This window comes from Kogia breviceps, chromosome 9 (assembly GCF_026419965.1).
Source record: "Kogia breviceps isolate mKogBre1 chromosome 9, mKogBre1 haplotype 1, whole genome shotgun sequence".
NCBI classification, from domain to species: Eukaryota; Metazoa; Chordata; class Mammalia; order Artiodactyla; family Physeteridae; genus Kogia; species Kogia breviceps.
The window spans coordinates 61,567,465-61,588,103 of NC_081318.1; the positions used below are offsets into that span (position 1 = coordinate 61,567,465).

At 40.6% G+C, this 20,639-nt stretch overlaps 1 protein-coding gene across 10 annotated transcripts in view; it reads left to right on the forward strand.

Moving 5' to 3' along the window:
* Nucleotides 1-20,639, forward strand: part of MIOS (meiosis regulator for oocyte development) — a 325,043-nt gene that overhangs the window by 275,094 nt on the left and 29,310 nt on the right. For 2 of the 10 annotated variants that reach the window (XM_067042547.1, XM_067042548.1), the window contains exons 4-6: nucleotides 10,468-10,567; nucleotides 15,338-16,679; nucleotides 17,011-17,109. In XM_067042547.1, the coding sequence (XP_066898648.1) occupies nucleotides 15,386-16,679; nucleotides 17,011-17,109 (1,393 nt within the window). In that variant the 5' untranslated portion in view covers nucleotides 10,468-10,567; nucleotides 15,338-15,385. Of the gene's footprint in view, nucleotides 1-9,132; nucleotides 9,462-10,467; nucleotides 10,568-15,334; nucleotides 16,680-17,010; nucleotides 17,110-20,639 lie in introns of those variants that run through there. The other 8 variants (XM_059074714.2, XM_059074715.2, XM_067042552.1 and 5 more) reach the window with 8 other exon arrangements.

The window sequence follows — 20,639 nt, forward strand, 5'->3', positions numbered from 1 at the left end:
GGATATTGGCCTGTGACTTTTTTTTTCTTTTGGTGTCATTGTCTGGTTTGGGTAATGCTGGCCTCATAAAATGAGTTTGGAAGTGTTCCTTCCTCTTATATTTTTTAGATTCAATTCTATTTAATAGTCAGGGTAGGGCTTACTTGCATCTAATAATGTCAATGCAACTGCTGATACATCAGCAGACTTTATAGGCTATTAAGTGGGAGTTTTACTTCCCAGACATGTATAGTAAAACTACAAGAAAGACAAAATGTTAGGCAATAACACATGTATTTAATAAACAACTTGCAGGCCTTAATATAAGAAATTATTTCTATATAAACAGAAAATGGTTTAGATCTTCAATCAGAGATGTAGAATTTACATGTATTGGGAGACAAAGTTCCTGATAATAGAATAAGATAGTAGGATAGGATAAGAAAAAAAGCTTAGAGTTTCTCACAGAATTGAGTGCCTTCCCATTTTAAGCAATCTCTTCCAGTTAAATTCAGTCTTTGGCGCTATTCAATTTCACCCAATACACTTATTTCTGGCATACTTATGAGACAGCAAATATGACAGATATGTATTTTCTTGGCTGACATGTTAAAAAAACAAATAAAATTTGGAATTTTAACTTTTAAACCATTAAATAAACAATTACACAGATGCTTTTTCCCCCAGCTTAATAAAAACTAAGTTGCTTTTGGAGAGATTATTTTTAAACTCAATGTGTAAACATCTATCATCACAATATAACAGTTTTAACAGTCTGAGCTTAGTTAATACACCATGCATGAATACTTGATATACAGTATCATTTCCTTTAAGGTACCATACATGTAACATATAGCATCATACCTCATATTAGAAAAGTGTCCCTTCCTCAAGACTCTTGCTGCCTGAGAACTGTAGAAAAACCATGATGCAAATGGCCTTCCTGGAGGTGTTTAATGCACAAACTACAGAACCATAGGCCTCGCCCTGTGTAATATCACAGTGTTTATGCAATTAATATCTTAGTGTACAGTGGCAAAAACTTTTGTGTATTTATCACATTTTACAATTTGTACTAATTATTAAAGTCTTGAAATTTTAGTTGCGTAAAATGGTTCACTCATTCTGATTACAGTTGAATGTACCCAATCTATTGAAAGAGCAGGACTCCATAGGGTCCATTACAAAACAACTTTATTTTTCCCCCAACTGTCCTTTCATACCTATTTTTGAGGGCAGGATTTTCCTTTCCCCTTGGATGAAATTATAGGCAGGTGTCATGAGTCTCTGAATCAGTCTTTGATATAAAAATCACTTCTTTCACATTGAGTCATAAAACTGATGTTTCAATAATTAAAATGTCTATTTCCATGTAGCAGCTAAAACTCTGAGCTTAATGCTTCTCCTCTCCCCAGCTGGGGCTTGCTTCAGGCTGGAAGCCTACAGTGGGACATGGTCATTTCCATTTCCCCACTTTGTGCCTTTCTGTCTTCCCCAAACTCATGAAGAGCAGTTTCTGACTCTTCAGGCAGAAAGCCTGGAAAGATCTACTTAACTGATTACTACTTTGCTTTGGTTTTGGAAGATATTCATGTGATTCCTTTCTCCACTCTCTGGCTCTCCTGCTTTCGTCAGGGATTCTGCTTCACTGAGGATCCCTCGTCAAGATCTCTTAAACCTGGCAAGGTCTCCTCTCTGGCAGGTGTCAGACACAGTCCTCCTTCACACCACACATGAAACACCTCCAAAGTCTATCGGCTGAAGTCGCTTCCCTCTCACCAGAAAGCCCTCTAACTGACCGCTCTAGGCTGCCTCTCTCCCCTTGTGACCCACATCTAGTCTGCAGGGCACGCTCCCGCATCGTTTATCCTGACAAACGCTAGGAATGAAAGCTGTTCCCATAGACGCACCTCTCACTTCTCAGCCTTCAGAACAACTAGCTGGCTTTCTGAGTTTCCAGGCATGGCTCAGACAGCAGTGTGCCACGTTTCCTGCCTGCATCCCTGTTCCTAGTTGCATAGATCTAGCTCTCCATCGAGAACAGCACTTTTAGACCTCTCCTAGGGGATTAGGAGTGAGACTCCCTGGAAATGAATTTCTCCAAAAACAATCTCTCCCAGACTCTTCATTTCCAACCCCTTTATATCCTTCAGTGTGTTTAGGTCTTCAGATTACAAAATTTTTCCAGCACTGCATAGGTGTTAGCACTATGCTAGCACTGCATAGGAGATATCACTTTGGAATGTGAGAATATTCATCACCTATTGTTTTGCTCCAGTCTAGTGATGACAAGTCCTATTTTTAACATCCTGTTACATAAACAGATATGCTGTATGAGCATAGCTAAATCCTGAAAGTGAAGCAGAGAAATGAAAACAGTTGTGCATGGTAGAAATATCTGAATTTTAAGACATTTCCTTCAGTATTGTTTTCACAATAATATTTTTAAATTTTGAGTTGGAATGGAAGCATTAATGTGTTTCTTTAATTTTTCATCATGCATTCGTTGTTTTGCTTCAACAAATAATATAGGGAACAATGATCATTGTAATGTGTATCCCACTCTCAAGGAATTCACAGTAGAACCATATGAGTATATTGTAATATAAACTGCAATAACATTATTATAATATAATACGTAATTATGTGTGTGTGTATGTGTAAAGAGGCTAAGGGTGTGAGACAGGCACAGTGACAAGTGCCAAGGAGTTCAGAAAGGTAGACATGACCTCCAGTTGTGGGAGACTTCGAGAAACTGAGGGACGTATCTTGAGAAACGGATAGAATCTAATTTTTCTAAGCCATGGAGAAGGATATATTCCGGGGAAAAATGGAATAAAGGCACATTTAGGGAAGTTGCTTTGTAAAAGTAAATGGGAATAATTCAGTAGGGCTGGAGCTAGTATGGGTTGAAAGATCAAGTTGGAAAGTTATGTTGGGCCAGAATGGGGACAATCTCATGTCTATAACTTCTTTTAGTATCCCAGAAGCTTTTTTTGTGTATGTTACATAGAGAGGAATATTCACCATTTATTAACTTATTAATTTTAAAACAATCTATATACCTCACTTACACAGATAATTCATGAAATATACTAACTTAATAGATTACATTTCTCCAAACTCGTAAACATCGTTGCAAACTGAATCCCTCTTTTCAAGTTTAGAGCAGCAGATTCTTTTTAAATGTTTTTCAAGAGAAGACAAAATATACTCAACATTGCAATGACTATAAAACTGACTGATACAAAATTTACAAAAGGGCTAAAACTTAGGAAGTAAATTTGTTTCCTCATCATTTCTATCCTGATTCTGATTCTCTTTATGCTTCTGATTTCTTACCTCTTCCATTTTTCCTGGGGTTATAATTATACTCAGCTGAGAAAGCCAGGCTTAGTTTTGCAAATAAGCGGCTGATAGTCCAACATTTTCAACATGAGAATTAAGTCCATTACCCATTTGAAGATTTTATAGTCACACATTGCACATTACATCAGAAACAGTCCAAATTATTGGCTGAGGCCAATCAGATATGCTTTGAGTTTTTGGTGACCTGGTCTTTTCCTCAAAATGGCACTGGTTCTGAACTCATTATCTTCATAGTTAGATATATGTCTAACTTTCAGTGTTGGTTCGGGAAATCTTTTTCTCATTTTACTACCAAAAGAAGCCTACTTGTACCACTGCTTTGGGCTTCATTGGGTTCAGGTAATTCTAAAATTAATTTGATCCATTGAAAATACAAATTTTCTTTCTCATCAACCACAAAGACTTAACAATATTGACATCTTAACTCCAGGCTGAGGAGTTTGGATCTTGGTCTGTAGGAAACATGAGCCAATGAAGGGTTCTAAATAAGAGAGTCGCTTGAGATGTGCTTCAGGAAGATCAAAGGTTTAGCATAAAAGGGTAGGAACAGGGGAACCAGAGACAAGTTTGGAGACTATTGTGTGGGTGAGCAGTAATTAAGACCTAAATAAACTAGGGCAATGGCTGTGGGAGCAGAGAAATTAGCAGAATTTAGACACCTTATCTGTTTCAAAAGCCCAAATGTGATTTACTCAAATCCCACCCTATGAGTGGAAGAGACCAGGCAGAGACATGGCTGTGGTTTCACTGGGATTTGATTGTAATGTTGACGGCTGCTACATTAGTGCTTCAGTGCTCATCGGAAGGGATAAGCCCAGTTTCTTAGTCAGTTCGGGCTGTTGTAACAAATTACCATAGACTGGGTCCCTTATAAACAACAGAAAATTATTTCTCACAGTTTGAATGCTGAAAGTCTGAGATGAGGTCAGCACGGTCGGGTTCTGGTGAGGGCCCTCCTCTGGGTTTCAGTGCCTACTTCTCATCGTGTCCTTACATGGCAGAAAAGGGTTGAGAGGGCTCTCTGGGGTCACTTTTATAAGGGCACTACTCCCACTCTTGAGGGCTTCACCCTCATGACCTAATTACCTCACACGGGCCCCACCTTCTAAAATCATCACATGGGGGGTGAGAATTTCAATATAGCAATTTGACAGGGGGAGTACAAACATTTAATCCATAACGCCAAGATATCCACTAGTTAAACAGACACCCTGTGAAGAGGCAATCAATGAGCAAAGCAGGCAATGTTCACATCACCCATGGTGCAGCTATCATCCTAAAACTACCCCAGTTGATAGACACTTTGCATTGCTGCTTGAACCTTATTATCTCTGACTTAACTCTGTGGGTATAGGATTATGAAGTTGAAGTGTCTGTCTATCATTATGGAATTAAGCATCCTAATCCCTCCAACAATACTCTTTAAAATAATACTCACTGGGTTTTCTCTCATTAAAAAAGTTTTACATTTTTTATTTCAGAAAACAGAAAAGTATAATAAAGAAAATATTGATCACCTTTAAACCTACCCCACAGAGACATCTACTGTTAAAACGTTGGCACAATTCCTTCTAGTCTTTAAAAAATAAGGTTGGGATCATTATGTTTATTCCATCTGGTACTACTTTATTCCTATAACAATAAACAGTGAGTTTCCTCTATCTTTAAATATTTTTTTCCCCTGAAACAGAGGTTAGTAAACTAATCCAAACTTCCACCTGTTTCTGTAAATAAATTTTCCTGGAACACAGCCATGCCCCTTTGTTTATGGACTGTCCGTGGCTGCTTTTGTACTAGAACAACAGAATTGAAGAGTTGTGATAGAGGCAGTATAGCCTGCAAAGCTGAACATATTTACTATCTGGTCCTTCACACCAAAAAGGTTGCCAACCTTTGTTTTAAAAGATAATTTTAATGGCACATAGAATTAGATCAGAGCCTGTTTTATTTGGTAGTGAATGGACCAATAGTTAGAAGCACAAGGGTAGAGCCAGATTGTCTGGGTTCATAGCCTAGCCCCACCACTTAAGAGATATCTTAGGCAATTTATTTAACCTCTTTGTGCCTCAGTTATCTCATCTGTAAAGTGGGGAAATTATTAGCCTCATCCTTATAAGACTGTGGTGAATTCTGTGATGCACCACCCAGATGTCCCCCTTCAGTAATGAGTGACTTATTCCTTCAGCTTCTGGGAGTGTTACCAGTAGCTGGCTCACAGCTGTCAGCCTTCTTTGGGGACTGCCTTGCCAAGAAAACTGCCTCATTCAAAGTCATCCTTTTTCAAGGGACAGCTCACATCAATGACACATCCACATCAGTGAGGTACTAATAAGGGCCTGGGTCCCTTGTCCCGACTCAAGACAACTCTGAAGGGCCAGTTCTATTCCAAAGTTTCCCATGGATTGGCTGAGTCCTTTATTGGTATTGAATCATAGCTCCTCTTCTCCACCTGCCCAATCGTACATCTTCTTCCTCTCTTTCACAAGTGTTTATCTCAAGAATACTCTCTAGTAAGTATCCTACATCCTAATCTCCATCTTGGAAGACGGCTCTCAAAGCATCCAATCTGAGACAGAGTGTTAAATGAGCCTATATTGTAAAGTATCTGGCACGTAGCACATGCTATATAATTGTTTGTTATCAAACTCATAAATAATCCCACTGGGAGACAGTAGAATGGACATACAAGTTCAAGGAGAAAAAAATAGAATAATATAAAATTTCCTACAATTAAAGAATAGCTTATTCGCTAAATTTTTAAAAGAATGATAGTGAGAAATTTACACTAAGGTATTTACATTTCACTGGATACATTTAAACTTCGATACAACCATTTTATTTACAATATAAACATTTAAAATGTATTAAAAATCATACCCTTGGCAACTTTGTAAATTCACTATGACAGTGTTAGATGTAATCCCCAAAAATGTATGAATAAGTACATTGTTTTACGAAGTTAATTTGGGAGTGGGCTAATACTTCTTTTTTTTTTTTTTCCCCACTGTTGTGGCCTCTCCCGCTGCGGAGCACAGGCTCCGGATGCGCAGGCTCAGCGGCCACGGCTCACGGGCCCAGCCGCTCCGCGGCATGTGGGATCCTCCCGGACTGGGGCACGAACCCGTGTCCCCTGCATCGGCAGGGGGACTCTCAACCACTGCGCCACTAGGGAAGCCCACAGCTTCTCTTTTTTTTTTTTTTTTTTTTTTTTTTTTTTTGCGGTATGCGGGCCTCTCACTGTTGTGGCCTCTCCCGTTGCGGAGCACAGGCTCCGGACGCGCAGGCCCAGCGGCCATGGCTCACGGGCCCAGTCGCTCCGCGGCACGTGGGATCCTCCCGGACCAGGGCACGAACCCGTGTCTCCTGCATCGGCAGGCGGATTCTCAACCACTGCGCCACCAGGGAAGCCCCCACAGCTTCTCTTTTAAGGGACATGATCCAGTTCTACTCGCATCTCACTGGTCACAGTTTGTTTTTTTTAAACTTTTTATTATATATTGGAGTACAGTTGATTAACAATGTTGTATTAGTTTCAGGTATACAGCAAAGTGATTCAGTTATTCATATACATGTATCTATTCTTTTTCAAATTCTTTTCCCATTTAGTTTGTTATGTAATATTGAGCAGAATTCTCTATGCCATACAGTAGGTCCTTGTTGTACCCTCTGTGCTGTACAGTAGGTCCTAAATATAGCAGTGTGTACATGTCAATCCCAACCACCCTCACTATCCCTCCCCCTGGTAACCCCAAGTTCGTTCTCTAAGTCTGTGAGTCTTTTTCGATATCGCCACACCTAGCTGAAAGGGAGGCCAAGGAATGGTCATTCCTAACTGCGTCACCAAATGCCTTGCTGACACTTGCGGGTGGAGGTTTAACAGAATGCACACTGAGGATGTGGAGCATATATTCCAGAAGGGGAGGACAACAATAGGCACGTAAAGAGCAGTTTTAATGGAATGGTGGGCATGAAAGTCTGAGTCGACCGAATTCAGGGGAGGACAGGAGGATGTGGGGTTAGAGAGAGCGAGTATGGCTTTCTCCTTCAAGGAGAAAAGTGGGAGTGACTTGAATATATATTGAAGGTAAAGAACCAGTAGAAACGAGGAGGTTGAAGACACATGGAAGAGGAGAAAATGGATGGTGCTAGGTCCCGGGAGAAACAGCATATAGGGCCCCTCCTCTTTCTCTACATCAGCTATAAGAATGTAAAAATGAGAGTGAGTAAAGATGTGAGGGGAAGGAAAGAGAGAATAGTAAGAGATTGTGGGAATCCCTAACTAATAGTTTTAATTTCCTTTCTGAAGTAGGAAGCAAAGTCACCTCCTGAGTGTGAGGCGAGATGTTTCCCTCAGCTTTGTATGGTAGGAGTGGATAAGGAAGGGACTTGTATTGATCTGAGCTTGGGGATTTGGGGCCAGGGCCAAAACCATTGAGAAGATTGCCAAGATAGTGTTTGAAGTGATGAATCCTATGACATCTGCCCTCAGTACTCAGCACCTTCCTAAGCCTCCACTTCTCCAACAGCAGGAGTGAAAAGGAGCCTTACACCTCCACAGGCAATACTCTCCCCAAACTCATCCTCTTACCCAAACTATCTGCCTTGAAGATCATCAGGACTAAGCTCAGATATATCTATCACAAGCCCCAAACCACCCACCTTTAACTGTGAACAGACAAGCACAGATTGCTGGACACCTGAAGAAAGTTTCTGTAAGATTTGTAACACCTGTGGCAGCCCCATTCACTCAATTACAGGAGCCAGAAACCTAGAATCCTCTTTCTCCCTGACTCAATCAATCATCAAGCTCTGTTCCTCCCAACATCTAAATATTCCCCAGGCCACACACTTCCCTCCGTCCCCACTCTCCATACCACTGGTAGTCTGGGTTACCGTCGTCTCTCATTTGGATACTTACCTTATCCCATAAAAATTGATTACACCATTCTCCTGGTTAAAAACCTTCAATGACTACACCAATGCCTTTACGAAAAGTCCATACAGACTCACTAACCGGACTTCCAAATGCCTTTCTAATACATCATCTTAATCTGTCCCCACGTCCTCTGTTCACTCGTCCATACTCCACTGTTTCTGCACTGCTATATGCTCTTCCTCTGCTCTAGAAGACTCTTCTCTTCCAAACCCCTCCGACCTGTTCGCTTTCCCAGCTATCTCATCTTCATCCTTGTCTCAGCCTAGCAGTCAAGGAAGTGTTCCTGACACACACACCCCAAACACTAAGGGGGCGCCCCTGCTGCGAAGCGCTGTTTTAGCCCTAACTAGGCAGCCCTCTGATTGCCTGTTTCCTACCAGGACCATGTCTTTTTTGCTCACTCCAGTGTCCCCAGCATTACAGCAAGTACACAATAGGCACTCGAGACGTGTTGGTGGAATGAGTAAATGAGTGAATAAATCGTGAACCAAATACCCTGGACTTTCTACTACATAGATGGCCCACAAATAAATTTTTAATGGAAATTTATTTTTTAATATTTATTTATTTATTTGGCCGTGAGGGTCTTAGTTGCTGCACAGGGCATCTTCGTTGGGGCGTGCAGGATCTTAGATGCCACACGCAGGATACAGTTCCCTGACCGGGAATTCAACCCAGGCCCTCTACATTGGGAGCACAGAGTCTTAACCACTGGACCACCAGGGAAGTACCTTAATGGAAATTTAAACCAATTAAATGAGACAAAGCATCCAAATCCCTTAAAATTGATAACCCAGCTCTGAGAGGAGTCCGGCTCCACTTGACCAGGATCCCGCCTGGGGACTCAGGGGGCGGGACCTGAGGAGATGGACCAGGGCGCTTGGACAGCAGGCGGGGCCTGCGGGGCCTCTGGGGCCGCAGGCCCCGCCCCAGGGCGGTGCGACTCCTTGGGCGAGCGAGGGGCGGGGCTCGTAGCGAGGAACTCCCGTTCCCAGGCCTAGGCAAGTCCATGCGTTTGCGAGGCGCGGTGGTCGGGTAGTGGACCTTGGTCCTGTGGCCCTGGTTACTGGCCGCGTCGTGCGGCCGCCATCTTGCCGGCGTGTGGACCACCCCCGTCGGGAGGGGCTGCGACTAGGCCGGAAGCGGCGGTACGAAGGCAGCGCTGCCTCCCAGGTCGGTGAGTGCAGTCTGGGCCGCGTCTCCGCTCTCGGTACCGGGAAGCCCGAGTCGAGGGCTCGGGAGCGCCAGGACGGCCACTAGGCGCCCGGGCAAGCCCAGTTGAAAAGCCCGGGCGGGTGCGGACCCCGGGTCCTCCTTGGAGCCGAGGCGCGGGGAGTCGCGTTCAGTCCTGCGGGATAACCGCGCCGGGCGTCAGGCCGGGCCTGAGAGCTGCGAGCCCGCGGGCTCGGGGACCTCCTTCGGGGTGCTGGGTCCGCGCTGCAGCCTCCACCGCGGCCGGGTTGTGTAGAACCGCGTCCTCGTCTTGGACGCGAAGCTCAGCCAGGTGTCTGGAGCGTGGGAGTCGCCCTTAGATTTCTGCATTACCCGACAGAGCAGCCAGCCTTGCTCTAGTTGTACACTCTAAATAAATACTTCTTAAAGGGCCTGTCACCCGCGTAGCTCTGTCCTCTGCTTATACGAGTAATGAAAATTCCGTAAGAGGATAAGGCTTCTCACAGGAGCCACGAGCATTCCTAAATTATTTAGCAAATGACTGCCTTTGCAGCCTTTTGTTTAACTATATTTTAAGGGTAATTTGGAGATATGTAGAGCATCTCCTTGAAGATGGTGATGGTAGACATTTCTTGAAACTGCTACTGTTGTTATTTGTCATGGTAAGACAAGTAGAAAAGACAACAACATAAAAGGGTGATTGGATACCTTGTACACTTAGTATTATATAGATCTTCATTGTCCAGTAGCCACACAGGATTGAGATGTGCTGAAAGTGTAAAATACATATTGGATTTCCAAGACTTGATACCACAAAAAAAGAAAAGAAAAAAAGTAAATTTCTCATTAATAATTTTACATTGATTACATGTTGAAAGGATAGTATTTTTGATATGTTAGGTTAAATAATATACATTGCTAAGTTAGATTTATTTCTTTTTATTTTTTTTCAATGTGGCCATTAGAAAATTTTAAGTTACATGGCTTAACACTGTGTTTCTGTTGGACAGTGCTGTTATAGATGTTCTGGTGAGGAACACAGAATCATCATGATGGCTTTCCTTTGCTCAGAAACCATTGATGGGAAGTGAGTGCTTGTTACACTTGAAGGTGAGCATCTAAATGTAAACTGTAATTATTGCAAATCCTACCCCTTCTACCCCCAATTTTTCAGTGTCTCCAGCATTTGAAAACATTAATTTCCAGGGCTGTTTAAGGGAATCATGGTGATACTGACACATTTGTTGATGCATAGAACTCATTTAATTTGATCGTCACAACTCTTTGAGAAGGGATAGGGTGGGTTCTATCTCCATTTTATAGTCTTGGAGTATTAAGGGGCTTGTTAAGGTCTAGCTAGTAGTGGCTGGAGGTCTTCTGACTCCAGGCCCACTTTTCTTTGCTCTCTACCATATTCCTAGTGGTGTTTGTTCAGGAGCCAGGATCCATCTATATTTTGTTGGATTGTAAAGAAATACAGTTGACTCTTGAGCAACTCGCGTTTGAACTGCATGGGTCTACTTATACATGGGTATTTTTCAATGGTAAATACCACAGTACTACACAATCCACAGTTGGTTGAATCTGAGGATGCAGAACCACAGATGAGGAGAAACCACTTACACAGAGGGCCAACTATAAGTTATAGGTGGACTGCGTTGGAGGGTCTGCGGCCTAACCCGAGTTGTTCAAGGGTCAGCTGTACATTTCTAAAGAGGGTGCTTATAGATGTTCCTCTGTATTCAGGGCCAGCTTCCTGGTGTGTGAGCTGTGCAGTCACCTAAGGCCCACCTTTAGAAGGCGTGGCACTTGGTTTAATGCTCTGCTGTCACAGTATTGAAATTCTTAATACGTTTTGAAGAAGGTGGGCCTGCAAATGATGTAGCTGATCCTTTCCCTATGCAGTAATCTAGGATGGGAGTAGGGTGGTGTTGGAAAAGAATCAAAACATCCGCTCTTCTCTTTACTCCTATGTGAATTACGCAGGGTTTGCTAGCCTCTTTCTAACTCTCAAGTTCTATGATTCTGTATGAGTTACTGTAGTCAGATTTTGTGGATGGTAATATAAATATGTGCATAATATCAGAAGAAATACGGGTGATTCTTCATTGAGAGTCATGTAAATCAAATAGTTTTAAAAATTATAGTAACACTTTCTTTTTTTTAGATGAAGTTTTCCATGTGGCACCCAGTTTTTTTTTAACCATGGATCATTTGTGTAAAGAGTACAGTTGTAGGAAGGAAGCCTATATAAAAAGTGTGCTTATTTTAGCATTTGTCTTTCAGTGAGATAGGAAGATGGGCCAGATCTAAGGATACCTCCAGTTAAGAGGTTTCCTCTGTTTGCAAGGGCATGAGTATGAATAAAGCCTTACTTGGCAGTATCTGTTCCTTCTTTCTGTTGTCTTAGCTACTTCCTGTTACACAAGGTGCTTCTTTTCCTTCTCATTCTTAAATTTTTAAATTCTCTTTAAGACTGGATGTAACTTCAGCACTAGAATGCAGGTTTTATTAGTGTATCAGTTCACTTGGGCTGCCATAACAAAATACCATAGACTGGATGGCTTAAACGACAGAAATTTGTTTTCTCACAGTTCTGGAGGCTGGAAGTCTGAGATCAGGGTGCCAGTATGATCTGGTTCTGGTGATAGCTATCCTCCTAGCTTGCGGACAGTCTCCTTCTCACTGTGTACTCACATGGGGAGAGGGCTTTGGTATCTCTGTATTTTAAGGGCACCAGTTTTTTCAGATCAAGACTTCACCCTTATCAGCTCGTTTAACCTTAACCTTAACTACCTCCTTAAAGACTCTATCTCCAAGACAGTCATTGTGGAGTCATGATTAACACTTCAGCATACGAATTTGGGCGGGGGGGTGTCACAGTTCATTCCATAGCAACCGGGGACCCTATTTGTCCCTGTTTACTACTGTGTTTACAGCATTTAGAACAGTGTCTAGAACATAGACGATGCCCCAAAATGCTTATAGAATAAACGAAAGTCAGTGTATTAGAGTGATCCTCTAGGGGGTTGCTCACTTTGGGCCTTTACCCATTATTGGAACCAGTTATGACAGTGAGCACTTTGCTCTTGGCTTGAGCCAACCCCTACTGGAAAGGGCAATGGGCATAAACCTGGGGAGATTAGTGAAATTTGGAGAAAGCAGTGTGAGAGGTGTCAGAGGGAGCATTTAACAAATGCATTCATTTAACAAGTAATTACTAAGTATCTACTAAGTGCCCAGCACTGTGCTGGGTACTAGAGGTTCAAATGGAGAGCAAAAAGGATACTTCACCTGCTCTTAGGGAGCTTATAATCTAGTAGGAGAGATGGAGAGGGTGATTTATTTTTTTGTTGTTTATTTTTAAAATTTTATTTATTTTATTTTTGGCTGTGTCGGGTCTTCGTTGCCGCACATGGGCTTCCTCTAGTTGCGGTGAGCAGGGGCTACTCTTCGTTGCAGTGCGTGGGCTTCTCATTGCGGTGGCTTCTCTAGTTGCGGAGCACGGGCTCTAGGCACGCGGGCTTCAGTAGTTGTGGCTCGCGGGCTCTAGAGCATAGGGTCAGTAGTTGTGGCGCACGGGCTTAGTTGCTCTGCGGTATGTGGGATCTTCACGGCCCAGGTATCAAACCCGTGTCCCCTACATTGGCAGGCAGATTCTTATCCACTGCGCCACCAGGGAAGCCTGAGAGGGTGATTTAAAGGAAGGAATATTCTCCATTGAGAGTATATATCTAAGTAACCTGATTTAGATTGGGGAGGGGATAGAGTGTGGTTGATGTCAAGGTTGAGCAGGTTTTAACATGGCCGAGAAGGGAGGGAAGAATGCTCCAACCAGAGGGAATGGCATTTGCAAAGGTGTGGTGATGGGTGGAGGATTACATTTTAGGCAATGAAAAGGACAATATAGCTAGAACACAGCAGGAAGGAGAACAGGGTGCATTGAGGCTGGATCAGTAGATAGGCCAAAGCATTTAGGGTTTTGTAGGTTTTGTCGAAGAAGGAGAACTCTATGCTAACAGCAGTTGGAAACCATGAGGGGTTTTTAAGCAGGAGTTGGATAACCTGGATAAGTTTGTATTTTAAAAAGATCACTTTGATTTCATAAAGGCCAGAGTGGGAAGGTGAATAAAAGAACTGCTGAACCAGCACCACAGGCCAGACACGTTGTCTACCTTAATTTTTTATGGAGTCAGTCTGCAGAGCTGTGAGACTCCGCAGCCTGAGTGGAAGGAAGAAGACAGTTGAGCTAGTTGGGAAAGGCACAAGTGGCAAGGAAATGAAGCAATTGAGGGTGCTAGTAAGAATGTAATTGAAATGATTGATTGATCTTGGGCTTCAGAACTATTAAGGAAGGAAATAAGGCGGTATGAGAATTCTTAGAGGCTTTTCCCAGTCATCTAAATTTTATGAGTCTGTTGAAATTCTAGACTAATAATTCCTGACTTAAACTTTTACAAGATCAAAACATATGTCTGAGCTGAATTTATTTAGAATATCTTTATTAGGAGTCTGTGCCAGGCTCTGCATCTGGTACAGGGTATAGAGAGATGAATGAACCATAACTTCACTCTTTAAGAACTGACAGCATGGGTGTACAGATACCAATTGCCATGAAGATTATGAGTATCTTTGTTCATTTTTAATCCAGACTGTTACCTCTAGCCAGACTTGCTTAAAAACAGAAATTTACATTTTTGTAAATAGCTTTTATTATTAAACTACCATTTATAGCATAACTATTTTTAGTGCTTATGTGCTTAAACTACTACTAGCATATTTATCTTTTCAAACTTCCTGTTTCAAATACCTATTTGAAGTTTATAGAATTGAATACTGAAAGAGCCTCTAATGCTCACTTAATTCAGTTTCCCAAAGTGCAGTGTGCCCTACTGGTCATAAACAGGATGATTTTAGGTAACACTATCAGGCATTTTTAATAGTTATGTATTTATTTAAGTATGTTAGAAAAAAAATATTAGCATATTGTACCCATGACTCATGGACCTTATGATGAAATTAAAATTGATTTTCAGATTTTAAAAATGAGTCAGTTTAAATAAAAATATTAAATAATGGCACAGGTGGTATATGAATAACTGAAATTTGGGAAACACTAGTCTAAACCAGTTCTTACATTGTACAGATGAGAAAATAAAAGGACCCCCAAACACAAAGGCCTTTTTGAGGTATACAGCTAGTATATGTCAGAGCTAGGAGTCGAACTTGACTCTGCTCAATACATTCCTGCTTCTTATCATTGAAATTTGAGGAAGAAACTAGTGGCTCTGTACTTTCAATCTGCATTGGTCATTATGTTGGCCTCATGTGGCTATTTATATTAAAATTAATTAAAATTAAATAAAATTTAAAATTTGCACTGCCACATTTCTAGTGCCCAGTAGCCACATGTGGCTAGTAGCTACCATATTGGACAGTACAGATACAGAACATTTCTATCATTGCAGAAGGTTCTTTTGGATAATGCTGCTTTAAACTTGTTGCTTAGGTACGTGATTCATAACCCTTTAAAGTTTTATCCCCTTCAAATGGATGATACTTATTAATTTGCTCACCACACTGAAGTTATTTCAACCCTGAGGTTAAATTGAAGGTACTAGTAATAGTGCAATTAAGATAATTGATCATGGGAAATAAAGCCAGAATGGAGTTCTCAGATTCCTACCAGCTCATCTTATTGGAGGAAGTTCTTTTCCCCTTTTATTAATAAATATTGTCTTGAATTCATAGCAGTTAGAAGAAATATAAATATATTGAAAAACAGAGTACCTGTGTAGAAAATTTCCTGACTTTCTGCATAGTTGATTCAGCTTAGAATTGTATTTTGTTAACATTTTAAAACTTTTTATTTTTAAGCAGATTTTCAGTGAATGGACCTAACTGCACTCTTTGAGATCATCAGTAAGTATGAGTGGTACCAAACCTGATATATTGTGGGCACCACACCAGGTTGATAGATTTGTTGTATGTGACTCAGAACTTAGCCTTTATCATGTGGAATCTACTGTGAATTCAGAATTCAAAGCTGGATCTCTACGTTTATCTGAAGACTCTGCAGCTACATTACTCTCAATAAATTCAGAAACACCCTATATGAAATGTGTTGCCTGGTATCTCAATTATGATCCTGAATGTCTCCTAGCAGTTGGACAAGCAAATGGTCGAGTTGTACTTACAAGTCTTGGTCAAGATCATAACTCAAAGTTCAAAGATTTGATAGGAAAAGAGTTTGTTCCAAAACATGCACGACAATGCAATACTCTTGCATGGAATCCATTGGATAGTAACTGGCTTGCTGCTGGTCTAGATAAACATAGAGCTGACTTTTCAGTGCTGATTTGGGACATCTGCAGCAAATATACGCCTGATACAGTTCCCATGGAGAAAGTAAGACTTTCGGCAGGGGAAACTGAAACAACATTATTAGTAACAAAACCACTTTATGAATTAGGACAGAATGATGCTTGTCTCTCTCTTTGTTGGCTTCCACGAGACCAGAAACTTCTCCTTGCTGGTATGCATCGTAACCTAGCCATTTTTGATCTTCGGAATACAAGCCAAAAGATGTTTGTGAATACAAAAGCTGTTCAGGGCGTGACAGTAGACCCATACTTCCATGATCGTGTTGCTTCCTTTTATGAAGGTCAGGTTGCAATATGGGATCTTAGGAAATTTGAGAAGCCAGTTTTGACTTTGACTGAGCAACCAAAGCCCTTAACAAAAGTAGCATGGTGTCCAACTAGGACTGGCCTGCTTGCCACTTTAACAAGGGATAGTAATATTATTAGATTATATGATATGCAGCACACACCCACTCCCATTGGAGATGAAACTGAACCCACAATAATTGAAAGAAGTGTGCAACCTTGTGACAATTACATTGCCTCCTTTGCTTGGCATCCAACAAGTCAAAATCGAATGATAGTTGTAACTCCCAACAGAACAATGTCTGACTTCACTGTTTTTGAAAGGATCTCTCTTGCCTGGAGCCCAATTACATCTTTAATGTGGGCTTGTGGTCGTCATTTGTATGAATGTGCGGAAGAAGAAAATGATAATTCCTTAGAAAAAGATATAGCAACGAAAATGCGCCTTCGGGCTTTATCGCGGTACGGACTTGATACAGAGCAGGTGTGGAGAAACCATATTTTAGCGGGAAATGAAGATCCACAGCTCAAGTCACTCTGGTATACTCTGCACTATATCCTTTGCATTGTGAGTTTTGTAAGATGAATTTGGTAGAAATGTTCTTGAAATTTGCCGAAAGGTCAGTCTGTAAATATCGTGCTGAATGTTTTATGTGCAAATGCAAGTTACTTCATACTAAAATTCCAAAGTAAAATTGTTTAAAACTGTTGAAATACTGCTTTGCAGTTTGTGTAGGAGGGAGAAAAATATATCTCTACAATAGAGTAGAACCAACCACCTTCTTGCACTGATGCCTATTATGAATTGGCTCCAAATCAAAATAAATTTAGCTTTGAAATATTTTATTATGCATCATTACTAGTATTTCCTATGCATTTAAATACTTATGAAGCAGTATACAGAAGATATGGATCAGAAATCTCCAGGCAACAAAGGATCATTGGTTTATGCAGGAATTAAATCAATTGTAAAATCATCTTTAGGTAAGAAAATTCTGTTTTATTTTCTGCAGTATGTTTATAATTTTTTAATTTTTCCCTCAAATTTACTTATCTCAGCATAGTGTACATAAATATTTTTTTTGTTGTGTTGTTTTTGACTAGATACTTTAAGTGAATTGTTGTGTTAAATGCATAATTGTTCTTATATTTAAAATTCTTTTTGGAAGGAGTCTTGGTTCGTTGAAGTGATTGACTTTCTAAATTTATTCATTAATTTATTCACTATTATTGGTTTTGAAGACCCACTTTGAAAGATTTATAGGATCCTGGTTGTTAGTTCAGATTTTATCACAGTATTTGCTTTTATAAAAACTAAATTAATTCCAACTGAAGGAGACCCCTTTTTATTTTGCTGCCTAAACCCTCTCACTTAGCTACCCAATGGTAAGTCCTGTATAACTATGAAATAGTCTTTTTTTAAAAAAATTGCCGTAGATTCAGTTTCCTTTTTTTTTTTTTTTTTTTTTTCCCGTATGCGGGCCTCTCACTGTTGTGGCCTCTACCGTTGCAGAGCACAGGTCCCGGACGCGCAGGCTAAGCGGCCATGGCTCATGGGCCCAGCCACTCCGCTGCATGTGGGATCTTCCCAGACTGGGGCACGAACCCGTCACCCCTGCATCTGCAGGTGGACTCTCAACCACTGCACCACTAGGGAAGCCCCTCAGTTTCCTTTTTTCCTTTCTTTTTTTAAAAATTAATTTTTATTGGAATATAGGTGCTTTACAATATTGTGTTACTTTCTGCTGTACAGCAGAGTGAATCAGTTATACATATACATATATCTACTCTTTTTTAGATTTCCTTCCCATTTAGGTCACCACAGAGCAGTGATTAGAGTTCACTGTGCTGTACAGTAGGTTCTCATTAGTCATTTTATATGTAGTGGTGTATATATGTCAATCCCAACTCCCAATTCATCCACCACCACGACCACCCCACTTCCCCCCTTGGTAACTATAAGCTTGTTTTCTGCATCTGTGACTCTGTTTCTCCTTTGCAAATAAGTTCATTTTTCTAGATTCCACGTATAAGCGATATTATATATTTGTCTTTCTCTTTCTGACTTCACTCTGTATAACAATCTCTGGGTCCATCCATGTCGCTGCAAAGGGCATTATTTTGTTCCTTTTTATGGCTGAGTAATAGTCCATTCCATTGCATTGATATATCTATATCTATATCTATACACATATATATATATACATATATATGTATGTATATATGCATATATATACACATATATATACATATATATGTGTGTGTGTATATATATATATATATATATACCATATCTTCTTTATTCACTCCTCTGTTGATTGACATTTAGGTTGCTTCCATGTCCTGGGTATTGTAAATAGTTCTGCAGTGAACATTGTGGTGCATGCATCCATTCGAATTATGGTTTTCTCTGGATATATGGCCAGGAGTGGAATTGGTGGGTCATATGGTAGCTCTATTTTTAGTTTTTTAAAGAACGTCCATACTGTTCACCATAGTGGCTGCATCAGTTTACATTCCCACCAACAGTGTGGAAGGGTTCCCTTTTCTCCACACCCTCTTCATCATTTATGGTTTGTAGATTTTTTTTTTTCTTTAAACTTCAATCATTCTTTCGCAAAGACTAGTCCTTTGTTTTATTAATTAATTAATTAATTTTTGCTGTGTTGGGTCTTCGTTTCTGTGCGAGGGCTTTCTCTAGTTGTGGCAAGCAGGGACCACTCTTCATCGCGGTGCACGGGCCTCTCACTATCGCGGCCTCTCCTGTTGTGCAGCACAGGCTCCAGACACGCAGGCTCAGCAGTTGTGGCTCATGGGCCTAGCCGCTCCGTGACATGTGGGATCCTCCCAGATCAGGACTCAAACCCACGTCCCCTGCATTAGCAGGCAGATTCTCAACCACTGCGCCACCAGGGAAGCCCCGGTTTGTAGATTTTTGATGATGATCATCCTGATTGGTGTGAGGTGATACCTCACTGTAGTTTTAATTTGCATTTCTCTAATAATTAGTGATGTTGGGCATCTTTTCATGTGTTTTTTGGCCATCTGTATGTGAAATAGTCTTTGATGATTGAATGATGCATGAATTAATGTAGGATTGAAATTAATAAACTAAGAGTAAAATAGAGATGACAGAAGAGCCAAACTTAACTGTTTTTTTCACTGACTTCTTTAAACAGTTGTTCTTATTGTCTTTATTGGAATTAAATTGTGGGTTATATTATAATTATCTTCCCAACCTAGGATTTGGTATCTAGTTTTTCATAGTGCTCAAATTTGGGCCCAACTCAAGCTGCTAGAAAAGCAGTTTACATTATTTAGTCAAAGAGTGGCAGTAGAAGTAATAAATCTCACTTTTTTAGAGGACTTTCATAAATACTCTGCAAAAATATACAAAATAAAATGCTGTTTTTTAATAAGAATATATTAAACATTTCAATTAAATGGTTACATTGTTTTGATATTTTTAAAGGACTTTTAAATTACTTTGGTTCACATTGAAGATTCAGTAGACTACTTCTATCATCTATTTCATTTTGGTGTTCTCTCATTAGCTGTTGACCCAAAAAAGTAAGTTTTATTATAAATAATAAAATGAAAGAGTTTAATTAGAGACTTCCATTTTTATTAATAAAAGTAAAACGACAATTATGTATTACCCCCATAAATAGTATTTACAGCTGTATAGTAGATCAGACCACATTGCATTCTAAATATTCTGAGGTTTATTGTTTCTATTGTACTTTTTTTTTTTTTAATCCTCCCCACCTGCCACTTTCCTCCCTTGGTGTCTATATGTTTGTTCTCTACATCTGTGTCTATGTTTCTGCCTTGTAAACCAGTTCATCTGTACCATATTTCTAGATTCCCCATATATGCGTTAATATACAATATTTGTTTTTCTCTTTCTGACTTACTTCACTCGTATCACAGTTTCTAGGTCCATACACATCTCTACAAATGACCCAATTTCTTTCCTTTTTTTTTTTTTTTTTTTTTTTTTTTTTGCGGTACGCGAGCCTCTCTCTGTTGTGGCCTCTCCTGTTGTAGAGCACAGGCTCTGGATGCGCAGGCTCAGCGACCATGGCTCACGGGCCCAGCCACTCCACAGCATGTGGGATCTTCCCGGACCAGGGCACGAACCCTTGTCCCCTGCATTGGCGGGCAGATTCTCAACCACTGCACCACCAGGGAAGCCCAATTTCCTTCCTTTTCATGGCTGAGTAATATTCCATTGTATGTATGAACCACATCTTCTTTATCCATTCATCTGTCGATAGGCATTTAGGTTGCTTCCATAACCTGGCTACTGTAAAGAGTGCTACAGTGAACATTGGGGTGCATGTGTCTTTTTGAATTATGGTTTCCTCTGGGTATATGCCCATTAGTGGGATTGCTGGGTCATATGGTAATTCTATTTATAATTTTTTTGAGGAACCTCCATACTGTTCTCCATAGGGGCTATATTGGTTTACATTCCCACCAACAGTGCAAGAGGCTTACCTTTTCCTCAC